The sequence below is a fragment of the Pleurodeles waltl genome, chromosome 5 (genome assembly GCF_031143425.1).
Source record: "Pleurodeles waltl isolate 20211129_DDA chromosome 5, aPleWal1.hap1.20221129, whole genome shotgun sequence".
Taxonomy (NCBI): Eukaryota; Metazoa; Chordata; class Amphibia; order Caudata; family Salamandridae; genus Pleurodeles; species Pleurodeles waltl.
The window spans coordinates 633136431-633160493 of NC_090444.1; the positions used below are offsets into that span (position 1 = coordinate 633136431).

Here is a 24063-nt window from a genome sequence, read left to right on the forward strand (position 1 = left end):
TAGTGGAAAACGACTTTGGGAGTTTTTCACTACCAGGACGTGTAAAGCTTACAAGAACATGTCCTGCCTTTTAGATACATTACTCCGTGCCCTGTGGGACACATAGGATCTACCTGAGGGGTGACATCTATGAAATAAAAGGGTAGTTTAAGTCTTGGCAAAGGGTTTAAATGTGAAGTTTAGAAGGCAGTAAAACTGCATAGGCAGGCCCTGCAATGGCAGGCCGGAGGCATAGTTTTGTGGGTGGCACAATCAGTGCTGCAGGCCCACTGCTAGCATTTAATTTACAGACCCTGGGCACATATAGTGCACTTTACTAGGGACTTTTAGGTAAATTAAATATACCAATTGGGTAGGAGCCAATGTTACCATTTTTAGGGAAGAAAGCACAAACACTTTAGCACTTGCCAGCTGCTGTAAAGTGTGCAGTCCTTAAACCAAGAAATCAACATCAGAAAAACGGAGGGAGGCAGGCAAAACGTTGGGGTAAGACAGCCCAAGGATGTCCGGTCCAACACTTTCCCTCCATTCCCTTTGACCTACCACTTCCTGATCAGTGTGAGGAAAGAGTGAGCTCAGGTGATCCTGATGGCTCCAACCTGGCCATGCTTGTCCTGGTTTCATCTTGTGGTAGTAATGACTATGGGTCAGAAGTGATTCCTGCCAACTCTCCTATCCCCTCTAGCTTTACCAGTCTTCAGAGTGACTTGCTAATAAGACTCAGGGTGAAGTCCTGGGAGTTGAAAGTGTAGAGCCTCAATCCAGGAGTTTATCATATTCTGTGTCATCGGACCGAGAGAAGACCGTCCACTAGATTGTCTTATTCAAGAAAATGGGCATCCTTTAGGAAGTGGTGTTTAAAGAAGCAGTTGCTCCCTCTTTCTGCTTTGCTTCCACAGATTCTGGATTTTCTCCGGAATGGGTTCTCCCTGGATCTTAGTTATTCTACCCTTAGAATCCAATGGGTGGCAATAAAACGTTCAGGACGCCTTGATGTAATTTAGAAGTGGACTTGGGGCTGGTGTAAATGTTGTTCAATGATTTTGCTAATATCTTTCGTACTTTCCCTCCACTCTGTGCCATGTTGGATCTCCCATTGATTTAGCAGGTTTTGAAATATCCATCCATTGAGCCACTTCACTCAGCTGACATCAGGACCCTTACCTGGAAAGAGTACTACCTAGTAGCCCTCAGTTAGGCTAGGAGGCTGCGTGAATTGGGTGCACTGTCATGCAAGGTTCCATTCTTTATGGTATTTGATGGATATGATTGTTTTGGACCCAGGTGCTTCATTTATTCCTAAAGTTAACTCCTTGTTCCACATGCAGCAGAATGTTATTTTACCAGTCTTCTTTCCTGTTCCTCAGTCTCCTAAAGAGATCATTTTACATTCTTTGGATGTAAGAAGAGCAACACTGGTTTATCTGTATAGGGTGGCTGACTTTAAGTTGTCTTCCTCTGTTCATGAATTTTGGATCAACTAAGAGGGATTTAAAGCCTTTAAAGCAGGACCTGATCAGATGGGCCAGATCTGTAATTTCTCTAGCTTACAAGAAGTGTGGGTGCCCTGTCAATTGGTTGTTCAAGGAAGGTTTACTAGGAGAATGTCTGCCTTTTTTGGCAGAATTTCAGTGGGCATCTTAAAAGGAAATTGGTCGAGCGGCCTCCTGGGCAACTCATTCAACATTTATTAAGCCCTACAAGGTAGTTCAAGGCCTCTGAGGTGGAGGAGGTTTTGGGTTCAAATGTACATTCCGCTGTGAAGTAAAAGTGTAGACTTTCTAGAATAAAAAATATTTTTTTTTAGCAGAAATGTACAGTTGGTCTGGTTTTTGTTAGCTTGGATATAGCTCAATAAGTAGGTCGTCAAGATGAGATAGTCAAGGGGAAAATGCTTTAATTACTTACCGGTAGTTGCATTACTCAGAGTCCCTCTCTCACCTTGATGAATTACACCCTCCCTTTCACCCTGTTGATCCATTCCTACTTTATTTGTGTGGGCTTAGTAAATAAGTAGGAAATGAGGAGGCTTATGTGTCTAAGATGTGTTTCTCAGAGGTGCAGGAGCCTTAGTAAGCAATTAATGAAGACGAGAAATGGACTTGACGTTATGCAATTACTGGTAAGTGATCAAACCATTTATAATTTCCTTTTTGTGGATGTTAATTTGAAAGAATTTGTGTGAAATGGATTCCTTTTCTCCCTCTTTGGTCTTTTAATTCTAAGACTATGCATAACACGTTCACTAGTAGATCTTTGGGAGCAGTTCGGTAGCTTTGAATGATCATGCTGCAAAGGCATCATGGCAAAATGTCGTAAGAAGTCATTAAGAAGAGGAAGTCTTTAATGATTGCTTACTTACTTACCTGATGAGCAAGAGGTGTGTTTCTTCGTTTCATTCTGTTTACAGTATATTAACCATCTTAGTGGCACTGAGAGGGATTGTGCCATCTTTTGTGTTAATCTGGTTATGAAAGAGCAAAACTAAGGTGATTTACATGGGGAATCCGTCTGGATATAGAAACTTTCAAGTTCTGCATTCAGAAATAACACATGGGTGACACTTGATAGCTTGGCTCCTCATTTACTAATGTGCTTGGTTGACGTGGACACCAGCTCCTTTCCAGCTGGCAAAGGCCTAAACTGTGAGTAGAACATCCCCATTTGAAGACCACTTAATATATATATTGCTTCCATGTTAACATAGTTTTCACATTTCTGTTAAGCTTCTGGGAAGGTCACCATGTTTTGAAAGAAAGGGGAAAAAGCTAAGCTTGATTTCTAACAATGTTTTAATGAGGAGGTGGGTGTGAATTAAAACACTTCCAGTCGGAAAAGTCTCTGGAAGGTGTTGTGCAAATAAATATTTTATGACCTACAATCTATGTAATGCTAAACAAGGAAAACCTAACTGAAAACATGATGGCAATGTCACCAGAAAACATACAACCCAGGGCACTTTGCTATTTTAAAAGATTGCATTTTCCCCACCTCCACTATGTACACACAAACACGTGCGGTTGTATTCAGGAAACACAAGCTGAGTTCCCAGGGCTATGCTGATGATACACAGCTGGTAACAAAGGTGGGGACTGGAATGGACGCTATTATATCTGATTGCCTGGTTGACATTCAAAGGTGAATGAAACTCCATGTTAGACTTTGACAGGGCAAAGGTGAAAGGAATGCTACTGTGGAAGACTGTGTTTGTGGTCATTGCCATTTCTTTGGCATCGTTCATTTGGTATTTCATTTGGTAATACTCCACTACATTCACCCACTGAGAAAAATATCATTATCTGACGAGATCGGAATGTGACAATAAATAGCTGTAGGTAGTAGTCAAGGCCTTTTTCTGGATAGTGAAGTGTGGGGGAGACTATAAAGGTAGTTATACTTTCAAGTAAAGATTACTGTAATTCACTGTATATTGTATGCCCACATGGAGAGTAGTTCCATAATGCAACAAAAGGTGGCAACTTTAGGGTGCCATATTAGAAGAGAAGGACTGTAAATCTATCTTTTGATTAGTTTACAGGAACACTATAGAGGATAAATGGAGTGCTGAAAAGCCTTGCATGTTCCCTCTTGACCACACAGTGCCACCATCAGTTTGCCACATGTGTTGAATTGGGATGCCGGGGACTATGGCTTTAGGGACCACATTACCCCAAATTTTACTTTTCTTCAGTGGCTGTCCTGTCATTCACATCACCATTTGACTATATCCTTGTAATGTCGTATAGAGCAATGCAGAACTTAGGTACTACCGATGCATTAGTCCATGTGCAGTTTGTAGTTGGATTAGACTCCCACGATTCTCATGTCAAGGCTTAGGATGTTCCGAGTTGGTGGTGGCTTCCTGTCAGTTTGCAGAGGTAAGTGTGGAATTCACAAATGAGTAATATACATAAATATGCAGAAAGACATACTCTTCAGAATATTTTTCATTAAATTTCTCTAACTCTGGAAGGTCCACCATTTTTTTCCTTTGATAAAGTGACCCTATTCCATTGTATCTGGCGTTTTGAGGCAGCCTTTACGGTTCATGTGTCATCCTTTGAAAAAGTGCTTTATTCATGCAAAAGTACAAGATATTTTGATTTCTCTCTCTCATACAAACAGAAAATTGAAAATGATCTGTACCTTCTGTTGGCTGAAACCAGTGTATGTTTGGCATTCCATATTACACTCCAAAGTTCTTAGCATGTTACATATCCTGTGGATAGTGTTAGTTATGCATTTGTGTTCATTATTCTAACACTTACATTGGCTTTCTTTCAGTATCATAAGGAAGCTGTTCGTCTCATGTCTGGAGAATTTCGACAGAAGATTGGAGACCGATATATTAGTTTTGCGCGAAAATGGATGAATTATGTGCTTACTAAGTGTGAGAGTGGCCGAGGTACCAGACCCAGGTAATGAGTCACAGTTCCTCCAAGGAAATAGCATGTGCATAGCTGAGCCTGATGAGAATATGTTTAAACTGAAACATGGTGAGGGCTGAATTTCTGATGCACAAAAGTGATATGTGAAACACTATGTAAGGGCAGGTTTTCTTTCATTCTTTTCAACTTTTTTTTGTAACTTCATTTCAAACACTTTGATTGCTGCATGTTGAATAACTTCTTGATCCACAATATTTTATATTATGTGAAACACAAAGACAGTTGCAACTTGTTTGACATCTGTGTCTCATGATGCAAATGTATATAAAAGATACCCTCAGTTGTTGTGGCATTGATCCTTCTTTTCATTCAGTGCCACTTAGACTTTAACTCTAAATTGGACTTGCATGAATTTGTATGTTCATTCTAACAGCACTTGAGGGACTGCTAGATACAAGTAGGATTGGTCCTAGTACACAGTGGCTGACCTTACATCTGCAAGCCTCAGGCTAGTTACAAGAGGGCTTTTTTGAGAGTGTTGACCTGTCTTTCAAGCCAGGAAGACTGCCCACCATACTTACTGACCCCCCTACAAATAGGCTGAGACCTTGGCTGCCTACAGTAGATCCACTGCTGCAGCAGCCCAATGAAGGCAGTAAAGCTTGGTAAAGTGTTTTTTTGTTTTCCAAGAGTAAATTTCCAAAGTAGGAGTATATTAGTGAACAACAGAAAATCAATGACCCTGACCCACATTGAATGTTCTCCTTGTCTGGGGGGGTGTTAAGCAAGTTCCCTGTCCACCACTTCCGTGCAGGGCGAGCGTCACTATGGCCTCACAGCCCACTGCCAGGTTAGGTTAGAGGTTTTCAAAAGTGGAGTCAGTTGCGGCTCCATCACCAGAAGTCCAGTTCTTCCCAGACTCTAAATAGAGTGGGTTGAAATGTAAGTTAGACAGGATGGGAGCGCTGCCGATTTACAGTGGTGGTTGTCCTCAATCAAACTCTAAATGACCCCCCCCAAATCTTAAGGGTACCTAGGTCCCACTGATCTGCAGACAGGGATTAATATTGGTTTTGGAAGTTGAGCTACATAAATGAGACACAGCCCAACCTATTTCATGGATCCTTTGGGTGTGCTGTTTGCTAGTGAGAACTTAATTGTTTATCCCAATTCCTTTAGATTCACAGAGATCATTCAACCCATCTGGAATTTCATGATGTAGGATACAGTACCTTTGGAGCAACCAAACTTGCATTTTGTGAATCTCAGTGATGAAGGTTCAATGAGAATTAGTTCAGTAAGGAGCCACTGCAAGAGCTTTACCTCACAATACTTGCTTTAGGCTAATTACCTTTTCTGTAATTCTGGATAGTGGATTAGAGGCCATGTGGATTGTTCTGTTGCGTCTTCAAACCACACATTTCTTTCCCATGCAAGTGACTAATTAGGGTCCTTGCATTGGAAACTCCTATTAGTATCACCACTCTGTGTATTGAAAGTCTGACATCAGGGTCCACCTAGAAAGTCCTGGGCTCTAAGTATCCCCACCTAACCCAAACAAATCAGCTCCTGAGGTATGGCTTATTTAACAATATTATGTTTAAATATTGCTGTGCCATTTTCTTGACATTCATGTTCCTCTTATGGGTTTCTGAGTGGCATTAAAATGGCTATTTCTGTAATTGTGTGCAGTCCTTCTGCACTTAAAAAAATCATACTGGTATGTTTTGTCCCCAGTATTTAAAGACACGTGATATCCCATTTTTTAAACAGATTTTATTGAAGGTTTTATAATCAGTACTGCATACAATATGTGCAAAGTCGGGCTCATAAGGCCTTCATCCTGGTTCTAGTCATTGCAATGCAATATCCAGCTAATTGCATTTAAACAACTGTTAAATTCCACCGTCCCTCCCAAGACACGTGATGTCCCATGTCATCAGGTAAGGCACAGGAACATAGTTTGCAGAGCAATAGATCTATTTTTGAGAATTGACACGTTTACCACTCTTTGAGCAGCTATCTCCTGTACCTCAGCCATTTTGTTTATCTTTTGAAGCATTTCGATATGGCGTCAGCTTGTGGACTGCACTTTGCTAGGCCATCCTTGTGATGCATATCTTCTGTCTTCTAACGCACATTCCCCCACCTCGACCTCCATGTATTTTTCTATCCATTTGCCTTTGCCATTAATTTCCAATTTAAAAAAATGCCTTTCCTGCAAAACCCTTTTACCTACCTTACTTGCATATTTTGTGTTTGTAGCACACCTCTGGTGAAACTATTCATTGTGTGATTCTGTTTTGCTGTCTTTTATGGGGCACTAAACCAGTCTGATCAGTGGTCTTTCATTTTTAGTTTTAACACAGTGCAGAACATTCTTGAGTACCAACAAAGTAGAAGAGGCCACAGCACTTTGAGCTATGTCATTTTATTTTCACAGACCCCTGAACTTGGAGACTTGTCCTTCTTGGACATTGCCTGTTGACAATCTAAAAAAGTGTCAATCAAACCACAAACAGTGTGGATATCACTTAAGTAAATTGAAGTGTCACACAACTAGGACCAGAGGACTGTCATGCTGCTATCATGTTAAAGAAACAACTGTTCCATAGCGAGGGGGACCTAAGTCTACCAGTCTTGATACCAAGTTGTCTTCAAAGCTTACGTGTTCTGGATAAAGTACCTCTGAAGAAACTTCAAAAGCTAAGTCTCCAGTAATGCTTTAAATGTGTCCCAAATTACCCATGTTCATGGACTAAACTGGTCAATGCCTTAGCATGGACTGATGCCAGTATTTCTGGAGTCCTTTGAGGTTTTCCCCATGGCCTTGTGCTCCCGTAATACGTTAATATTTAAACTGATCGCACCAGTGGCTGTGCTCCTGCCATGACTGTCTCAACTGTAGGCATTTACACCATCACACATGCGAGATAAGAGCTGAGAAGCATTAATGAATAATTGCCCATTGGATCTATAATCTTGCTCTTTAAGTTATCTGCACGGTCTCATGATTATTATACTAGTGATCTAGAACATGCCATCTGACAATTTGTGTCAGAACATAAAGGAGGAGGTTCTCTATGGCACCTTTGTCCTCTGTATGCACCCTCATCCAAGAAGCACATGATGTGATGTATTCCATTCATTTGCCAGTGGATAGATACTACTATGGATGTGCTTGTTTTTACTTCTCACAGGGGCTGATCTGTTTACTGACAGGAGAGCTAGGAGGGCCTGAGGGTGTTCGATCCTGAGTCTCGCACTGATCCAGGCTGTGCCCGTAATGACTCCTGTGATGTGAGAACTACCCAAGTTGAGCTGATCTTACTATGCAGAGAAGCCAGAGCTTTTCTTACCTTCTTCCGTTTTCTATGACCCCCTTTCTTCTTGGTTGTGGTTAAAGGTAGTGTACCTGCCTTTCTAATGACCTTAATAAGGTAATGGTCTACCATTGGTGTCAGCGTCACATGTACCCGCAGTTAATGAGGTCCCTCCTCCACAGAGATGTTTCTGTACTCACTGGGTCTAGCTTTCATCTGCTTTTCCAGCTTGGCATCCCATTGAACAAACTGGCAACCTTCTCTAACCCTTGGGCAGAAGCTCTTTCACTGGAGCTTAGCTACAAGCTGTGTTAAAGAAGGCATTTACCTCTGTGAGTCAGGTTCTGATACCTCAACTTGTATAGTTCCATTTTAACAGAACTTTCTTCCTCTTGGCGTAATGGTTTTAGAAGGCTTTGAACCTGCTAATCTCTTGAGTGCAGTTGGTCCTCTGGTCAGCTTGAGAATGTGAATAATTCAGAGACATCCTACTAGATTTAAGAGTCATTTCTCCAATAGTCTCTAGTCTCTTTCCCCCACAATATCTGAAACAATCCATTTTGGTAGGTTCTGGAGAGTAATCTATTGGTGAGGTTTTCAACTATGCTGTTGAGCCTCAGTTGCTAATATCATTTTGTTGTCTTACTGTTTGGGCGCCCTATGTGTTCTCTACTGTCTTAACTTCTGGTCTTCAGTGAAGTTCCCTCTTTAATATCATCATGAACTGACCCTAAACTCCTTCCTGCCCTTCAGCTAGGACAAAAGCACAGCTATATTTAACATTACCTTAGCACACAGGCAGTATCTTGCTCAGAGATTGGATTTTGCAGTTGGCTAAAAGATCAGGGCATGGGGGTCTCTGGTAGGTGTCTATCAGGGGCATCCCACACTTCCTTTGCATTCTTAATCAGGCATTGGGAGAGTCTCTGACAAAGGGTCCCTGACATCCTTTAATAACGGAATGTGTTTTGCAGCATGAATCTTTTCTGGATTCACAGGCTGTGCATTATTCCGCCATCTAGTGGTTGGGTCCAGACTTTTCTACTATTTTACCAAATTTTTAGTCTGTCTTCTTTTTTCACTTGTTCTTTCTTGGTGGGCATCGTCAAAACCTCGATTTGGTGTCTCCTTGTGATGTCATCGTACTTCCTCCCGATGTTCCCACCTTAGTTCACCATCTTTAGATACACTTTTTTCCGTCATTGGGTCTGGATGTTTTGGTAGAGACATCGCCAACTCAAGGAAAAACTTTCTGCAAAACCTATCAAGTAAGAGAATTCAACATCATTGACTGGGAGCGGACAAAAAACGTAGAAAGAAGGAGCGGGTTTTTATTTTCTCTACCTCAACAGACTGCAGAGAATGCCTGGATTGGCGAATGGGCCATGTGGAGTAATGGAGAAAACACCTTTCCAATTCTGCAAGAAATGTCATCACAAATACGCGCAGAAAGACATGCATCCCGTGTGTAATCTTTGTCTTCCTTTTGACCACCTGAGTGAAGATTGTATCGCCTGCTCAGCGTTTGCGTCGAAGATGCCTATGGTGAGATAGAAACAAAGGATGGCCCATCACACATTGAGAGGCCAAAAATCAACATTGTCCCTTTGAGATCTGGCCTTTCCACCGACAGGGAGGAAAATGTTACAGAGGTAGCTTAAGGGGAAACTTCAGAGGGTGAGTGTGTAATCATCGAGGTAAAAGAAGAAGAACCAAAAGGAGGTAAGAGAGTCCCTAACCTCCTCTAATACACCTGAGTCAAAGAAATCAGACTGGCAAACACAAAAGAGAGCCTCAACGTCGAAACGTCCACAGGCATGCCCCATGAAAGGGAGTCCAACTGAGCCCTCGAGGGGGTTTCCGGTGGAGAGAAAACCCCGAAAAAACATGCCAAAAGACAGAAGAGCAAAAGACGCATGTTGTCAAAAAGCCATGACTCACAAACTGGTCATCTAAGCTCCCAGTCAGAACAGATAACGAAGGAAAGTTTGATGTCGATTAGAAAACACTTGTCGACCAGTCCGGAAGAGAAGGCCATCAAAAAGAAGAACAAAGGCTTGAGGCCGAAATGGCCACTCTGATACAAAAGAAAAAAGAGTTTGACGAACGTCTGAGGGGATTCTGGATCCCACAGAAGACTTTGATGATGAAGGAGTTTTCTGGGGTAAAAGTCGAGGAAATTTGACCCCCTCACACTCCTGAGCCCCAAGAGGAAGAACCGTTTTATGAAGAGAAGGAAGATCAAGCAATGTTTCAGCCTTCAGAAGGAGAATATATGGAAACTCAGTGGGAAGATTTAGAGGGGGGGTTCTCCTGAAGAGGATGTAGAGACCTCTCCATCCAAACCATCACCCGCAGATGATATTGGCATGTATAACACAGTCATTAAAAATGCAGCAGGCAAGTTTAATGTACAGTTGGAAGAGGATAAACTGGATTTATGTTTCCTCTTAGAAACACTGCTGCCAAGTCAGGCAAGGAATCAATATCTGCCAGTACGTCCAAGTATTCTTGATCAGGGCAGGGAAGCTTTAAAGAGCCAACTACTTGCAGAGCAGTCACACTGAGAGCAGAAAAGTAATACAAGTTCTCTTCAGAAGATCTAGCGTACATTAAAGGTACTGTCCCAGCAGACTCAATAATAACTTCAGTTGCTAGAAAAAGGGCTGATATTCCCTCGACATTGGGGTCACCTCAGATAAAAATAAATAAAAGGATGGTACTGATTGGTCAGAGGAGGAAATGGAGTGCTACAAACCATTGGTGTATTGCCAATTCCAATGTTTTGCTCAATAGACACACACTTCAGCATTGGGAGGAAATAGGAGAATTAATGAAACAACTCCCTGAGCAACATAAAAAGATGGCCGCTCATATGGTGGAAAGCAGAAAGAATAAAGCAAATTCTTGCTCAAAATCTGCCCTGGTTGCGGTGGACACGTCTAGTCACCAGCTAATTTGGATTACGCTAAGGCATCACTGTTGGCTGAGAATTTCAGGTTTTAAACCTGAGATCCAAGCAAATATAATAAACTCTTCTTTTAATGAACAGCAATTATTTGGAAAGTCTGTTGATGAAAGCCTCATTCAACTAAACAAGGACAATGAAACCGCAAAGGCCATGAGCGCATTGCAGTTTGGAGGAGGAACATGAAGGAGATCATTCTCTGCAAGAAGACCGGTCTCTAGGGATAACTTCCAGTTGGGGGAGTTCTCACGAAGGATTCATCAGTGGCATAGGACCACTTCCTCACAACAAAGTTGGCAGTACCAGCACTAAGGAAGAAATTCCTCTTAGGAAAGAGCCAGAGGAAGAGAACAACCAGCAAGAGGAGGAACAACTCCTGCAAACACATGACTGCACTGCAGCTATACCAATATCACAAAAATAATATATGTGAAAGAAAACAGCAAATAATCTGACTACCATCACAACACAGCAGTTGGTGGAAGATTGCAAAATTTGCTTCAAGAGTGGAGGAACATAACTTCAGACAAATGGGTTTTAAACACAGTACAGTTCGGGTATTGCATAGATTTGATCCAAATACCCACCAACAAGGGGTCCCTAAAAATGGAGTAATTCAAAGGATGAAATAAATTGACTTCTCAAGGATGTTGAAGAATTGTTAGTCAAGAAGCAATAGAACTGGTGCCAAATCAAGAAATCAACTAGGGAAATTATTCAACATATTTCCTAATACCAAAGGTAGACGGATCCCTGTGCCCAATCCTAGATCTCAGGTTTATCAACAAGTTTATAAAACACAAAAGTTCAAAATGACAACTCTTAAGGAAGTTATTCCACAATTGCGAAAAGGAGATTACATGGCAACTATAGACTTAAAGTATAGTTACTTGCATAACCCAGTGGATGCAAAGCACAAAAAATATCTAACATTTGTGGTAAACAAAAAATATTACCAATTCAAAGTAGGAGCATTCGGAATAAAATCAGCACCAAGAGTATTCATAAAGTGTCAAGTAGCAGTAGCGGGACACCTCAGAAGAATGGGTATACATGTATATCCATACCTGAACGATTGGTTAGTAAGAGCACACTTACCAAAAATGCAAACGGGACATTGTAATGGTGATGAAAGAACTGTACACTCTTGGTTTCTCATTAAACAGAGAAATCATCTCCAGAACCAGAGCAGGAGAAATTTTTCTGAAGAGCAAGACTAAAGTTGATTCAAAGGGAAAGCATTTCCCAACTAGAAAAGACCTCAATCAGAGTGGTACAATTTTTTTTGTTTCAGAACTGGGGCACACCAGTGATAGATTTCTTTGCAACACCTCAGAACGCAAAATGTGAAAACCTTGCCTCCATGACAACCACACCCTCAGTTTCTGGGGAATTCCCTTTCGATAAACTGAACAGGGAGGTTTGCATACGCTTTTCCCCCAATTCCAGTGTTGCACAAGGTCATCAACAAATGCAAGAGAAGTCACATGACCTTTGTAGGGAAATGCCTCTCATGGCATAGTTACCCCCTAGGTTTTTGTTGATGCTAGTTATGATTGAAAGTGTGCTGGGACCCTGCTAACCAGGCCCCAGCACAAGTGTTCTTTCCCTAAACTGTACCTTTGTCTCCACAATTGGCACCAGCCCTGGCACACAGATAAGTCCCTTGTAAGTGGTACCCCTGGAACCAAGGGCTCGGTAGCCAGGGAAGGTCTCTAAGGGCTGCAGCATGTATATGCCACCCTGGGGACCCCGCACTCAGCACATGCACACTGCCTCACAGCTTGTGTGTACTGGTGGGGAGAAAATGACTAAGTCGACATGGCACTCCCCTCAGAGTGCCATGCCCACAACCCACTGCCTGTGGCATAGGTAAGTCACCCCTCTAGCATGCCTTACAGCCCTAAGGTAGGGTGCACTATACCACAGGTGAGGGCATAGTTGCATGAGCACTATATCCCTACAGTGTCTAAGCCAATTCTTAGACATTGTTAGTGCAGGGCAGCCATAAAGAGTATATGGTCTGGGAGTCTATCAAACACGAACTCCACAGTTCCATAATGGCTACACTGAATACTGGGAAGTTTAGTATCAAACTTCTCAGCACAATAAATCCACACTGATGCCAGTGTGGGATTTACTGAAAAATGCACACAGAGGGCATCTTAGAGATGCCCCCTGTATACAAGTCCAACTATTAGTGTTAGGATGACCAGTTTCTGCCAGCCTGTCACATCCAGACAGGTTTCTGGCCACATGGGGTGAGTGCCTTTGTCACTCTGTGGCCAGGAACAAAGCCTGTACTGGTTGGAGGTGCCTCACACCTCCCCCTGTAGGAACTGTAACACCTGGCGGTGAGCCTCAAATGCTTAAGCCTGGTATTACAGCGCCCCAGGGCACTACAGCTAGTGGAGATGCCCGCCCCTCCAGACACAGCCCCCACTTTTCACAGCAAGTCCGGAGAAGATAATGAAAAAAAACAAGGAGGAGTCACCCACCAGTCAGGACAGCCCCTAAGGTGTCCTGAGCTGAGGTGACCCTTGCCTTAGGAAATCCTCCATGTTGTTTTGGAGGATTCTTCCCAATAGGAATAGGGATGTGCCCCCCTCCCCACAGGGAAGAGGCACAAAGAGGGTGTAGCCACCCTCCAGGACAGCAGCCATTGGCTACTGCCCCCCAGACCTAAACACACCCCTAAATTTAGTATTTAGGGGCGCCCCTGAACCCAGGAAGACAGATTTCTGCAACCTGAAACAAGAAGAAGGACTGCTGACCTGAAAGCCTCGCAGAGAAGACGCAGACGACAGCTGACTTGGCCCCAGTCCTACCGGCCTGTATCCAGACTCCGAGAACCGGCACAGCGAAGCATCCAGCGGGACCAGCGACCTCTGAGGACTGACCTGCACCTAAAGGACCAAGAAACTCCTGTGGACAGCGGCTCTGTCCAAAACTGCAACAAAGAAACCATCTTTAGAGAGGCTCGTATCCAGAATAGCCAACACCGCGGAGAGGACCCCCAGTGACTCCCATGATGTGGACACCCTGAGACGACCTCCCTGCACCTCCACAGCGATGCCTGCAGAGTGAATCCGGAGGCTCCCCCTGACCGCGACTGCCTGGTAACAAAGTAACCCTATGCCTGGAAGAAGCACTGCACCCGCAGCCCCCAGGACCGAGAGGAACTAGCTACTGGTGCAGGAGTGACCAGCAGGTGGCCCTCATCCTAGCCCAGTCGATGCCGGCTCGAGAAGCCCCCCTGAGCCCTGCCTGCATCGCCAGAGTGACCCCACGGGCTTTCCACTGATTCCTATCTGAATCCCACACACACTGCACCCGGCCGCCCCTGAGGGTGTATTTTGTGTGCCTGTTTGTGACCACCCCACCCCCCAGTGCTCTACAAACTCCCCCCTGGTCTACTCCCCGAGGACGAATGTACTTACCTGCTTGCAGACCGGAACTGGAGCACCCCTGTTCTCCATAGGTGCCTATGCTGTTTGGGCCCCACTTAGACCTCTGCACCTGACCGGCCCTGTGTTGCTGGTGCTGGGTGTTTGGGGTTGCCTTGAACCCATCAACGGTGGGCTGCCTATGCCCAGGAGACTGAACTTGTAAGTGCTTTACTTACCTGAGAAACTAACTATCACTTACCTCCCCAAGGAACTGTTAATTTTTGCAGTGTCCACTTTTAAAATAGCTATTTGCCATTTTTGCCAAAACTGTGTACATTACTGTTTTAATTCAAAGTTCCATACTTACCTGTGTCAAGTACCTTACAGTTTATGTACTTACCTAAATTCAGAATCTTGTGGTTCTAAAATAAATTAAGAAAATAATGTTTTTATACTCAAAAACCTATTGGCCTGGAGTTAAGTCTTTGAGTGTGTGTTCTCTTTTATTGTCTGTGTGTGTACAACAAATGCTAAACACTATCCTCTGACAAGTCTACTGCTCGACCACACTACCACAATATAAAGCATTAGTATTATCTAATTTTGCCACTGTCAACCTCTAAGGGGAACCCTTGGACTCTGTGCACACTATCTCTCACTTTGAGATAGTATATACAGATCCAAGTTCCTATAACCTTGATCTTAATTGCATCGCAATGGTCAAGACAAACTTGGTAATCAGAGGTAGTACAACTAGCTCAAGGAAGATTTCAGAGAACCAAGGAAACAGGATCTATTATCAATGGAAAGCGGAACAGTATTACTCCCAGAACCAGAATATTTCCAACTATCGGCATGGCTCCTTAAGACTTAGAATTCAGACACATGAAGTTACCAGAAAACACGATGGCTGTATTAAGAGAGGCAAGAACAACAACATAACTAGAAAATGTTATATGGCAAAATAGAAGAGATTTTCACTTTAGTGTGTTAAAAATATATTGCATAGGAAAATAACAAAAGAAAAGACAGTATTAAAATATTTAACTCATCTTTTACGAGAAGGCCTTACATATGTGCCATTCAAGGTTCATCTGGCAGCAATAGTGGTTTATACAAGAGGTCAAATGGGGAGAAGTTTTTCTTACAGCACCAATGATTAAAAAAAAAAAAAGAATCTTAGAGGGTGCGAAAAGGATATCACTACCAAGAAGAGTGCCATCACCCGCATAGAACCTACATTTAATTCTTTCACAACTTATAAAAGAACCCTTCGAGCCATTACACAAAACTATATTACAGATGCTAACTTTAAAAAAATGCTTTCCTGGTAGCTATTACTTCACTACGCAGGGTAAGTGAGTTACAGACACATACAGTACAAGAACCCTATTTTCAAATCCTCAAGGACAGAATTGCCTTGAGTACAAATTCACAGTTCATACCAAAGCTGGTTTCACAGTTTCACATTAATCAATCTATTGAAATTCCAGTTTCTTTCAAAACCCAAACATGCATGCTGAAAGAAAGCTGCTCACTTTGAATGCAAGACGCCCCATTATGTATTGTATTGAAATGGCAGAATCTTTCAGGAAGACTCAGCGATTGTTTGTATCTTTTTCAAAAAGCTATTTGGGGAAACCAGTTACAAAAGCCACAATTGCAAGGTGGATTGCGCAAATAATTCAGTTATGTCATACCTATGTGGGTGAAACATTAACAGTACGACCTGGAGCGCACTCCACACGGAAGAAAGGAGCAACCATTGCTTTTCCTGCAAATACTTAATTACAAGAAATCTACATGGCAGCAACATGGTCATCATTGCAAACGCTTACAAAACATTATTGCATTGACATCCAAATGAACAGAGAAGCACAATTAGGACAAAGGTTGCTACAGCATAGAAGCACAATTAGGACAAAGGTTGCTACAGCATATATTTACAAGTCAATGTCCATCTTCAACCCAGCTACCACGGTAATAAAACTGCTATAAAATCAATGCTTGGCATGTGAATCCTAAAAAGATTCATGCTGCAAAACGTAAAATTTCTTACCTGTGGGTGTAGTTTTGCAGCTTCAAGTATTTTCTGGATTCACAAGTGACCCACCCACTTACACCAAGAAGATGGGAGTAAGAGTAAAAAAAAGAGAAGAAAAAAAGAATCTAAAGATGGCTAACTAAGGTGAGAAAATCCAGAGGAAGTACGACTACGTCACAAGGAGACACCAAATGGAGGTTACGTTGATGCCCACCAACAAAAAGAGGTAGAAAAAGAAGATGGACTAAACATTTGGTGAAATAGTAGAAAATTCCAGACCCAATCACTAGATGGGTGAATAATGCACAGCATGTGCATCCAGAATACTCTTCAAGCTGCAAAACTACACCTACAGGTAAGAAACTTTACATTAGTTCACACACTGGATGAACAGGGAACCTTTGTTCCCAGGTAAGTAGTGCTCTGCACTGGTCAGTGCAGATCCCGCTCCTTTTTCCAACCATTCTTCTGAGTCACAAATTGTTAAGTTGAGGAAGTCATCTGACTGTTTCAAAATCCTTGGGTCTGTTTAGTGGCATTACGGATATTTGTTCTTAGACTTGATCCCTCTGGCGATGGAGGCCCTTACCAACTCAAGGAGAGATGAGGCATCTTTCAAATAATAATCTTTCAACTAAGAGGTTAGTCTTTCTCCCCTGATTTCCATCATCACGTTTTTAAGCCTCGGGGGTAAGAATTCAGCTTCCCGTCATTTGGGCTATTCTGACGATAAAATGTCTTTTCCGTAGAGTGCTAGAAGAATGGTTGTTAGAACCCAGTACAAAAACAAGTGACTAGGGTTTGCCACTCGCTTTGGGAAAGATCATAATTCTCCTCTGTTGTACATTAGGTGATGTGCTGTCGCTGTTTTTCTCTCCCACCTGTTCAAAATTTCAGGTGGAGACAGCCGGGTCCTATCTTTCAATGAAATGGCCTACTGGAATTATTCTAATTTTTTCCCTGCAAAATAACCTAGGAAATCATGATTTTCAGGCTCATAAGGACATTTTCCGTCCAGTTCAGAGGAAACACCTTTTATGGTACATTAATGAGAGCCTTTAAGTTTTAGCTTATGAACGATATAGACTTGGACTGGTTACTGGGAAGGTTGTGTTTGGTTTGCACTTTCTTTTGCTTGTAGACTCTTCTTTCTGCGACTTTAGCTTTTCTATGAGTCTGGGAAGAGTAGGGCATTAACTATCATAATAAGAGTCACTGTAGCTAGTAATTTATATGTCATCTGGGTTTTTGGCTCTTGGAATTGATGAACTGCTAAATTTGTTAATTCTTTAATAAAACATCCAAATCCACGCATTATGCTTGTTATTTGAAATCATGCCATTATGCACTTGGCATAGTGACAAGCCATTTGCAGTAAAAATGTATTGTGAAATTTTACTACTGAGAGCAGAATGGGAATGGCTGTTGTTTGCAGTGCTTTTATCGAAAATTTACACAACTATTTCACACTAAAATGTAGGACAGAATGACATTTCCATTTTGTGTCATTTTGCATTTTTCTTTAATTTTGATAATCAGCGGAATAACACTTGCCTTGTAGCTTTAATATGGGAATTAAAAGGCAGGCATAGTTATGCTAGTATTCTTGAATGACTTCTAAAACAGTTTTTGTTCTGGGTGCCCTTTTAACAGCTGCTTTCTCATGCATTGAATATACAAAAGAAATACGGCCTTAGAGGGATTAACCGATCTCAAAGATTTAAGACACTTCACTTTTTTCTCTTTTTAGCCCAATGGGTCTTGAACAGCTATGTGTTGTTTCTCTTGCTTCTTCCAACACTGGTGTTTTTAATGTCATTTGGAAGGCTGTCAAAGGTCTCTTGATACACTGTTTTGGTGATTTAAGACAAAGGGGAAAATTAGTTAATGTGCTTACTTTGTGTATTGCAGGTTCTTGCATCATTTTGGTTGGATTGCTCATTGTTTAGCTAGTGTTTACAAGCTGAGACCCCATTGGATTACTGAACACCCACATTTATTGTAATACTTAAACCATCATGTTACTGTACCCTGCAATGTTACTTTGTACACTTTTGTACCAACTATGTGTTTTAAAATGTTACTGTTGATGCCAGGCCAGGGCCAGTGCAGTGATAAGTATATTTGCCTCTCCCGCTTAATTGAGCCCCATTTTTGTGCCACAAAGAAATCTTGCTTTCCACTCTCTAGCCACTGTTCATTTTAATCAGGCATGCAGGCGTTTTGGCTCCGACTTAAGTGAAGTGCACCACATTGTGACAATTCAGACACTTGTCATGTGACAACCAGCCTGTGTTGCCTCTGTCTTGTTGTTTATCAGATAAAGATTATTTTAAGGGCTTTCATAGTTTGACACCAATACCCCACCAGCATCTCCCAACATGTGGTTCGAGTACTAAACTATTTTTGTTTTTGTTTTTGGCAGGTGGGCAACGCAAGGTTTTGATTATCTTCAAGCAATAGAGCCGGCTTTCATTTCAGCTCTGCCTGAAGATGAGTTTTTGGTATGGAAATTATTTCTCTATTGCCTTATAGGTTTGTACAGCATAAAGGCAAGGTAGTCAAATGTGCCAGGATAATTTTGTCTTAAAGTTGCTACAATGTGTAATGAGTTTGCATTTCCTTTTGCCTGAAGGCATTTGTGTACCATGTTTTTTCCAGCCCTTCCCCACCAACACACATTCAAACAATTAACCTTATGCTTCTTATTAATCATATAGAGGATATAGTCTCATGCAACCTGCTTACGCTGGGTACTGTAAAAATGGAAGTTAATGTGTATGTGACCTGTACATACATCAACAACACAATATCAACTACCAGTATGCCTGCCAGCTCACCTGGAACTGTCAGGTAACAGATTGTGGTAGGGAATATTGCAGCAAGATATTGAAGGGTTACAATATTATGACCATAATATTGAGGGACAAAATATTGAAGAGGTAAGTGCACAGCAGGAGGTATGGATTAACTCCACATCTACATACCTTGAATGTGGAGTTAAGAATAGAAAATCTACACAAATTTATGTTTTGGTGGTTTATCCATCATTATTCATGATATTTTGACCTATGCCTATTCAGGCTTCGATATTCCCAAAATTGGGTCTCTAGTTGGCAGAGATATACACCATGTCTAAGTAGGGACCACAATCCTTGTCAGGGTAAGTCAGTTACACACCATTAATTAACGTGCTCACCCTCTGGTAGCTTGGCACAGAGCAGGCAGGCTTAACTTAGGAGGCAATATGCAAAGTATTTGTGCAACACTCAAAACAGTGAAAATACCAAAAAAGAAGATACCACACCTGGTTGGGGAAATAGAGCTTAATTTAATGAACAAAACAAGACCAAAGCAACAAAAATCCAATAAGTAGAAGTTAAGATATTATTTTTTTCAAATAATAAATAAAACTGTAGTGCTTAGAAACAAAAAGCACCAATTGGGGTTATCTGGTTGTGCTAGACCGGATCAAATCTGAAAAGTCAGGCCGACAGCAATGAAGTGCGGGTTGGATACAGAGACCAGCCTTGGCCCACTGAAATCAGTACCTTAGTTTGGGGTTGCATCAACGACAAGGGAGGTTGCAAGGACTTATACAAAGAGGAGCTGAGCTGATGCATCGTCGTCGATCTTGGCAGTGTAGGTGATGTGATGGTTCAGAACCGTGCAGTCGAGGGTGTGATGCTACTGAACTTCTTAGGTGTAGGCTATGCGTCTTCATCATCAAACCGTGCAGCTGGTGATGCACTGTCTCCTGAAGCAGCGATGCGTCAGCGTCGAAGGAGATGCGTCGGTTCCAGCCGGTGCAGTGACAGTGATGTGCGGATTTTGGTAGTTGCAGCACTTTATAACCACTTCCAAGGGCGCCTGACTGGATTGGCTCCACATGAAAGGGAAGACCGTTAGCAAGCAAAGTCCAGATGCTGTTTCAGGTTGTGTTGGAAGTCTTTAGTGTCCCTGAGACCTCAGAAGAACAGGAGGCAAGCCAGCAAGTCCTTGGAGTCACTGTGGGTTCAAGTGAGATGGGTCCAGTCTCTCCTTAACAGGACGATAGGCAGCAGGGCAGCATAGCAGAAAAGCAGTTCTTCCAGAGCAGCAGTCCAGTGTGGCAGTCCTTTGTAGCAGCACAGCAGTCCCTCCCTCTTCCTGGCTGGGTTCTTCCCAGGTCCAGAAGTATACTGATCTGGTAGATTCACAGGTCCTGTACTTGTACCCAGTTGGGCCTTTGAAGTGGGGGTGACTTCAAAGAGGGGTCTTTGAAGTGCACCGATGTCCTTCCTTCAGGCCCTGGCTCCAGACTGACTACAGGGTGTTTAGCAGTCCTTTGTGTGGGACAAGGCCTATTCAAGTGTGTCAGCTCCTCCTGCCCATCCTGCCCAGGGTAGCCCAACTACCCTTACTAGAATGAAAGCGCACACAGATGGGCTTATAATTTAAAGTGAAGCCGCCCTCCTTTTGGACATTCTGAGTTATTTCTTGGAATTAATAAAGCTAGGAAGCGGGTGTTCCCTCACTGCAAATGTGAATAATAACGGCTTCTGTCCTTGCCCTCTTGGAAGCAATATCTGGGTGAAGGGCCTTCAAGGGTGCGCAAGTGTGGCATGTAGATTATCGCGGGGAGTGTCTCTTCTGCTTCAGAAAATGGCCAGTATTTCAATATTCCCAGGAAGGTTAATTGCCTTGTTGTACGTGCCATTGAGATGCAGATCCGCGGGCTCTGTTCCGTGGGGAGGCCTCACTGCGCCTCTGGTTGTAAAGAGGTTTTGATTTACAGCTGTTTTCTGAGAGGGTGTTTTCATCCGAATGTGATGTTTCATTCAGTGCCCGGGGGAGAGAAAAGTCAGGCACTGGTGAATGAACTCCCAGAACACCCCAAACCGCGGAGCTCCAGCTGCTTTACACTCGCTACCCTGAAAGGACGTGCTTTGTCCTAATTGTACAGGAAGTGATGAATCTCGACGCAGGGGCACTTTCTGTGAACGGGGACCTGGGCAGGCACACTGTCGCAGCAAGATCTCCCCTGCTCACTTTGTGTCTCTCTAGACCTAATTAAAGCCCAATTCAGCTCACCCACAACTTTACTGTCAGTTATGATCTTTTTAATTGCTCAGACTTTAAACCGTATTGCAGGTTCGAATATCCTATTAAATTCCCGAAATGTGCAGAATGATGTAAGCATGTCGGACTCTTATGTAGTGTCAGTTAAAATGCCCAACATCTCTCAACCAAGAGTTAAATGAAAAGATGATTGGAAAAACGAGTGTGGATTCAGAGAGCTAGTTGCCTAAACATTCGCTAGTGGTTTTATTGTCTTAAGTAAAAACTCAAAACACTATAGTTCACACAGATGCTCTTTTTGCAGTTGGCCCTGATAAACCAATGCCAGGTTACCGTAAACATTTTAGGCATGGGGAGATTAAGTAAATTGCCAAAAATCCCAGAATGATGAGCGGCGACCGGAACTCGGGCCTGGTTCCATAGGCCCTCAGTGGGTTATTTACCTTGACTCCGCAAAGGTTCTCTCCTAGGATCTGCAACCGGGCATATCGCTTAGGGGTAGCAGGTGGTACTCCAGTTTGTCCTTACACTAGCCTCTCTGCAGCAAACATAATTTTTTGTTAGGGACTTTGGGCAGCATTGTGGATCCACCCTGTGATGTCAAAGGGTCAGTGGGTGTGTGGCTTTTCGTCCACTGTCCCTCGTATTAGGTTCCGTCTGCGCCCATGCCTGCATTTACCATTTAAGTATTTTCCCCTTCGTACACTGTGACAGACTTGTTTCCCATGCGGATTACTTAAACTCTTTACTGGACGATTTAATGAGGTGGGGCCCACACGAAAATACTCGAAAACACACATGCTGGCCAATAAACATAAACCTTTCTCATATGACTCGCTGGGAATACCCAGCACTGTTTTCAGTGCACCAAAAGTCACATGCACTCGTAACTGGATTTCAAAATACTTGTAACGTGAGATGCTTGGTTACATATGCTGCAGCAGTGAGGTCATCTTGGCAATGTGTATTTTGTCAGCTCATGATTTCTGGCTTGTGTATTCAGTTACATGAAACGCTTTGGGAAAGTTCAAAATGTTTTGAGCTGAACTGACAAAATTGAGAAAAGCGCTGGTACATCGGTGTATGCTGTCTTCTATTTTATGTTTTGGCCATTCCCCCCCCCACTGATGTTGGGAGGAGAGGTAATGGGTTAATGCCGCATCTTACATTGCACTTTCACTTGTTGAGCTGTTTTAATTTTGGGTTATTAGAATACTCGCTTCAGTACAACTTGAGCTGGTAAAACCAGATGCCCGTAAAATAGTTATGTGGCACGCTGTTACCCCAGAGGGCTCTATTCATCAGCTGCATCTGAATATTTGGGACAGCAACGCTTGCTTGGTGATGTTGGCAAGGAGTGAGCCACCTTGGTTAGCGGGACTATAAATTGCTGCATATTTTTTTAACATAGCACTTTGATTTTACAACTTGTGTGTTTCCTATTCTGGATTAAGTAGCGAGGAGCGATCAGAGACTGCCTTGCTACTTTTTTGTCTGATGCTGCATAGCATCAGCAAAGCCAGTTAGTCAAAGGGTGAGCTTTATGGGCTTTGCCCATGCTTGTGGTATAACATACTCACAATACTTGGTCGTGTCCTCCAACTTTGATGGACTCCAGTTATGAAATAGAATACCAGGGTACTGAATAGCTGTTTGTCCTAATATTGGTTGTCTTCTTCACTGCAGTCTCGCTCCATTCCCACACTTTGGCTGCACATTTGTCATCAGCACACAGGTGGCAGAAATTGCAGTCAGTCAAGCAGTTGTGTGAGATATTACAATTATTTAACATTTGAACCTTCAGGAAGGGTCCACAATAATTCTGTGTTAGTTACCTTATTGATTTAGCAGATGTAACATTTCAGTCGGATATTTTTTAGGTAGCATGAAGTCGGTGCATTAGATCAGTAAGTAATAGGTGGTTATTATATTTGAGGTAAACAACAGTTGTATGGATTAGTTAAGCCAGCTGTGTGGCTGTGATAGCCGAACACCAGCGCATAAGTCAGAACCAATGGACTAAACAGACATGAAATGTTCGTATTTACAGCAATCTGGGTGAGTAATCACCTTGTGTTCCGGGTTGCAGCAGGTGTTCCTTCTGTGCTGTTGTGAACTATTGTAGAGAGGGGAGTTAGCATGGCTGTCTGGTAGTAGGAGTTCGAGTGCATAGGTCCTAGAAGATCCAAGCACCAGAGCTTGGAGAGAGACCATGGTGACTTAGGAGTGACCACAATGTTCTAATTGGTGAATCCTAGGTTTCAGGTAGGTAGAGATATCAAGTCAGGGAGGTAATTTGGTGCTAAACTTTGCTGTCATCACAACCCGTACCAGTAGTTTGATTAGGGTCCAGGTTTTGGCAGCGAGCCAGCTGGTTTTGTGGTGATCAATGCCTGAGTAAACTGTGCCGAATTGGATGTCAAAATGTATGACCTTGTGTATTGGTGTGAAAAAGTCAATCTAAGAATACAGTAGATCTGTCCAGTGAACATTAATGAGCTGATTAGCGTTTGGGTGTGTTGAATGTTATCTCTGAGTGCATCTTGCAAATATTTATAAAACACGTGCAGAGGCAGCTGTTTTGAAGGCTTCCATTATCATGAATGTGCTGAAAGAACCCCAAGATTTGTGCCTGAGCAGGCACATTTCGGACAGACAGTAAGACATGGTTGCTATTGATGAAGAAAAGTATAGTACCTTACATTTATAGTTCACCTTGAGTGAATGTAATGCCATCCAAGGTCAAATTACTGGGCCAGGTGGAGGACTTCAGGGCGCAAGCCCCTACTGTGTTCTGCCACACAGAAATAACCAACTACACTTTCTACAAATACATTGGACTTGGTAGGAGAATTGAAAGGACCATCCCCCACCCATTATGGACTCCTCC

General features: G+C 42.7%; 1 protein-coding gene across 6 annotated transcripts in view; it reads left to right on the forward strand.

Annotated features, from left to right (window-relative positions):
* Positions 1 to 24063, forward strand: part of MAP3K4 (mitogen-activated protein kinase kinase kinase 4) — a 379054-nt gene that overhangs the window by 259128 nt on the left and 95863 nt on the right. For all 6 annotated transcript variants that reach the window (XM_069234493.1, XM_069234494.1, XM_069234496.1 and 3 more), the window contains 2 exons: positions 4285 to 4418; positions 18538 to 18616. In XM_069234493.1, the coding sequence (XP_069090594.1) occupies positions 4285 to 4418; positions 18538 to 18616 (213 nt within the window). The remainder of the gene's footprint in view (positions 1 to 4284; positions 4419 to 18537; positions 18617 to 24063) is intronic.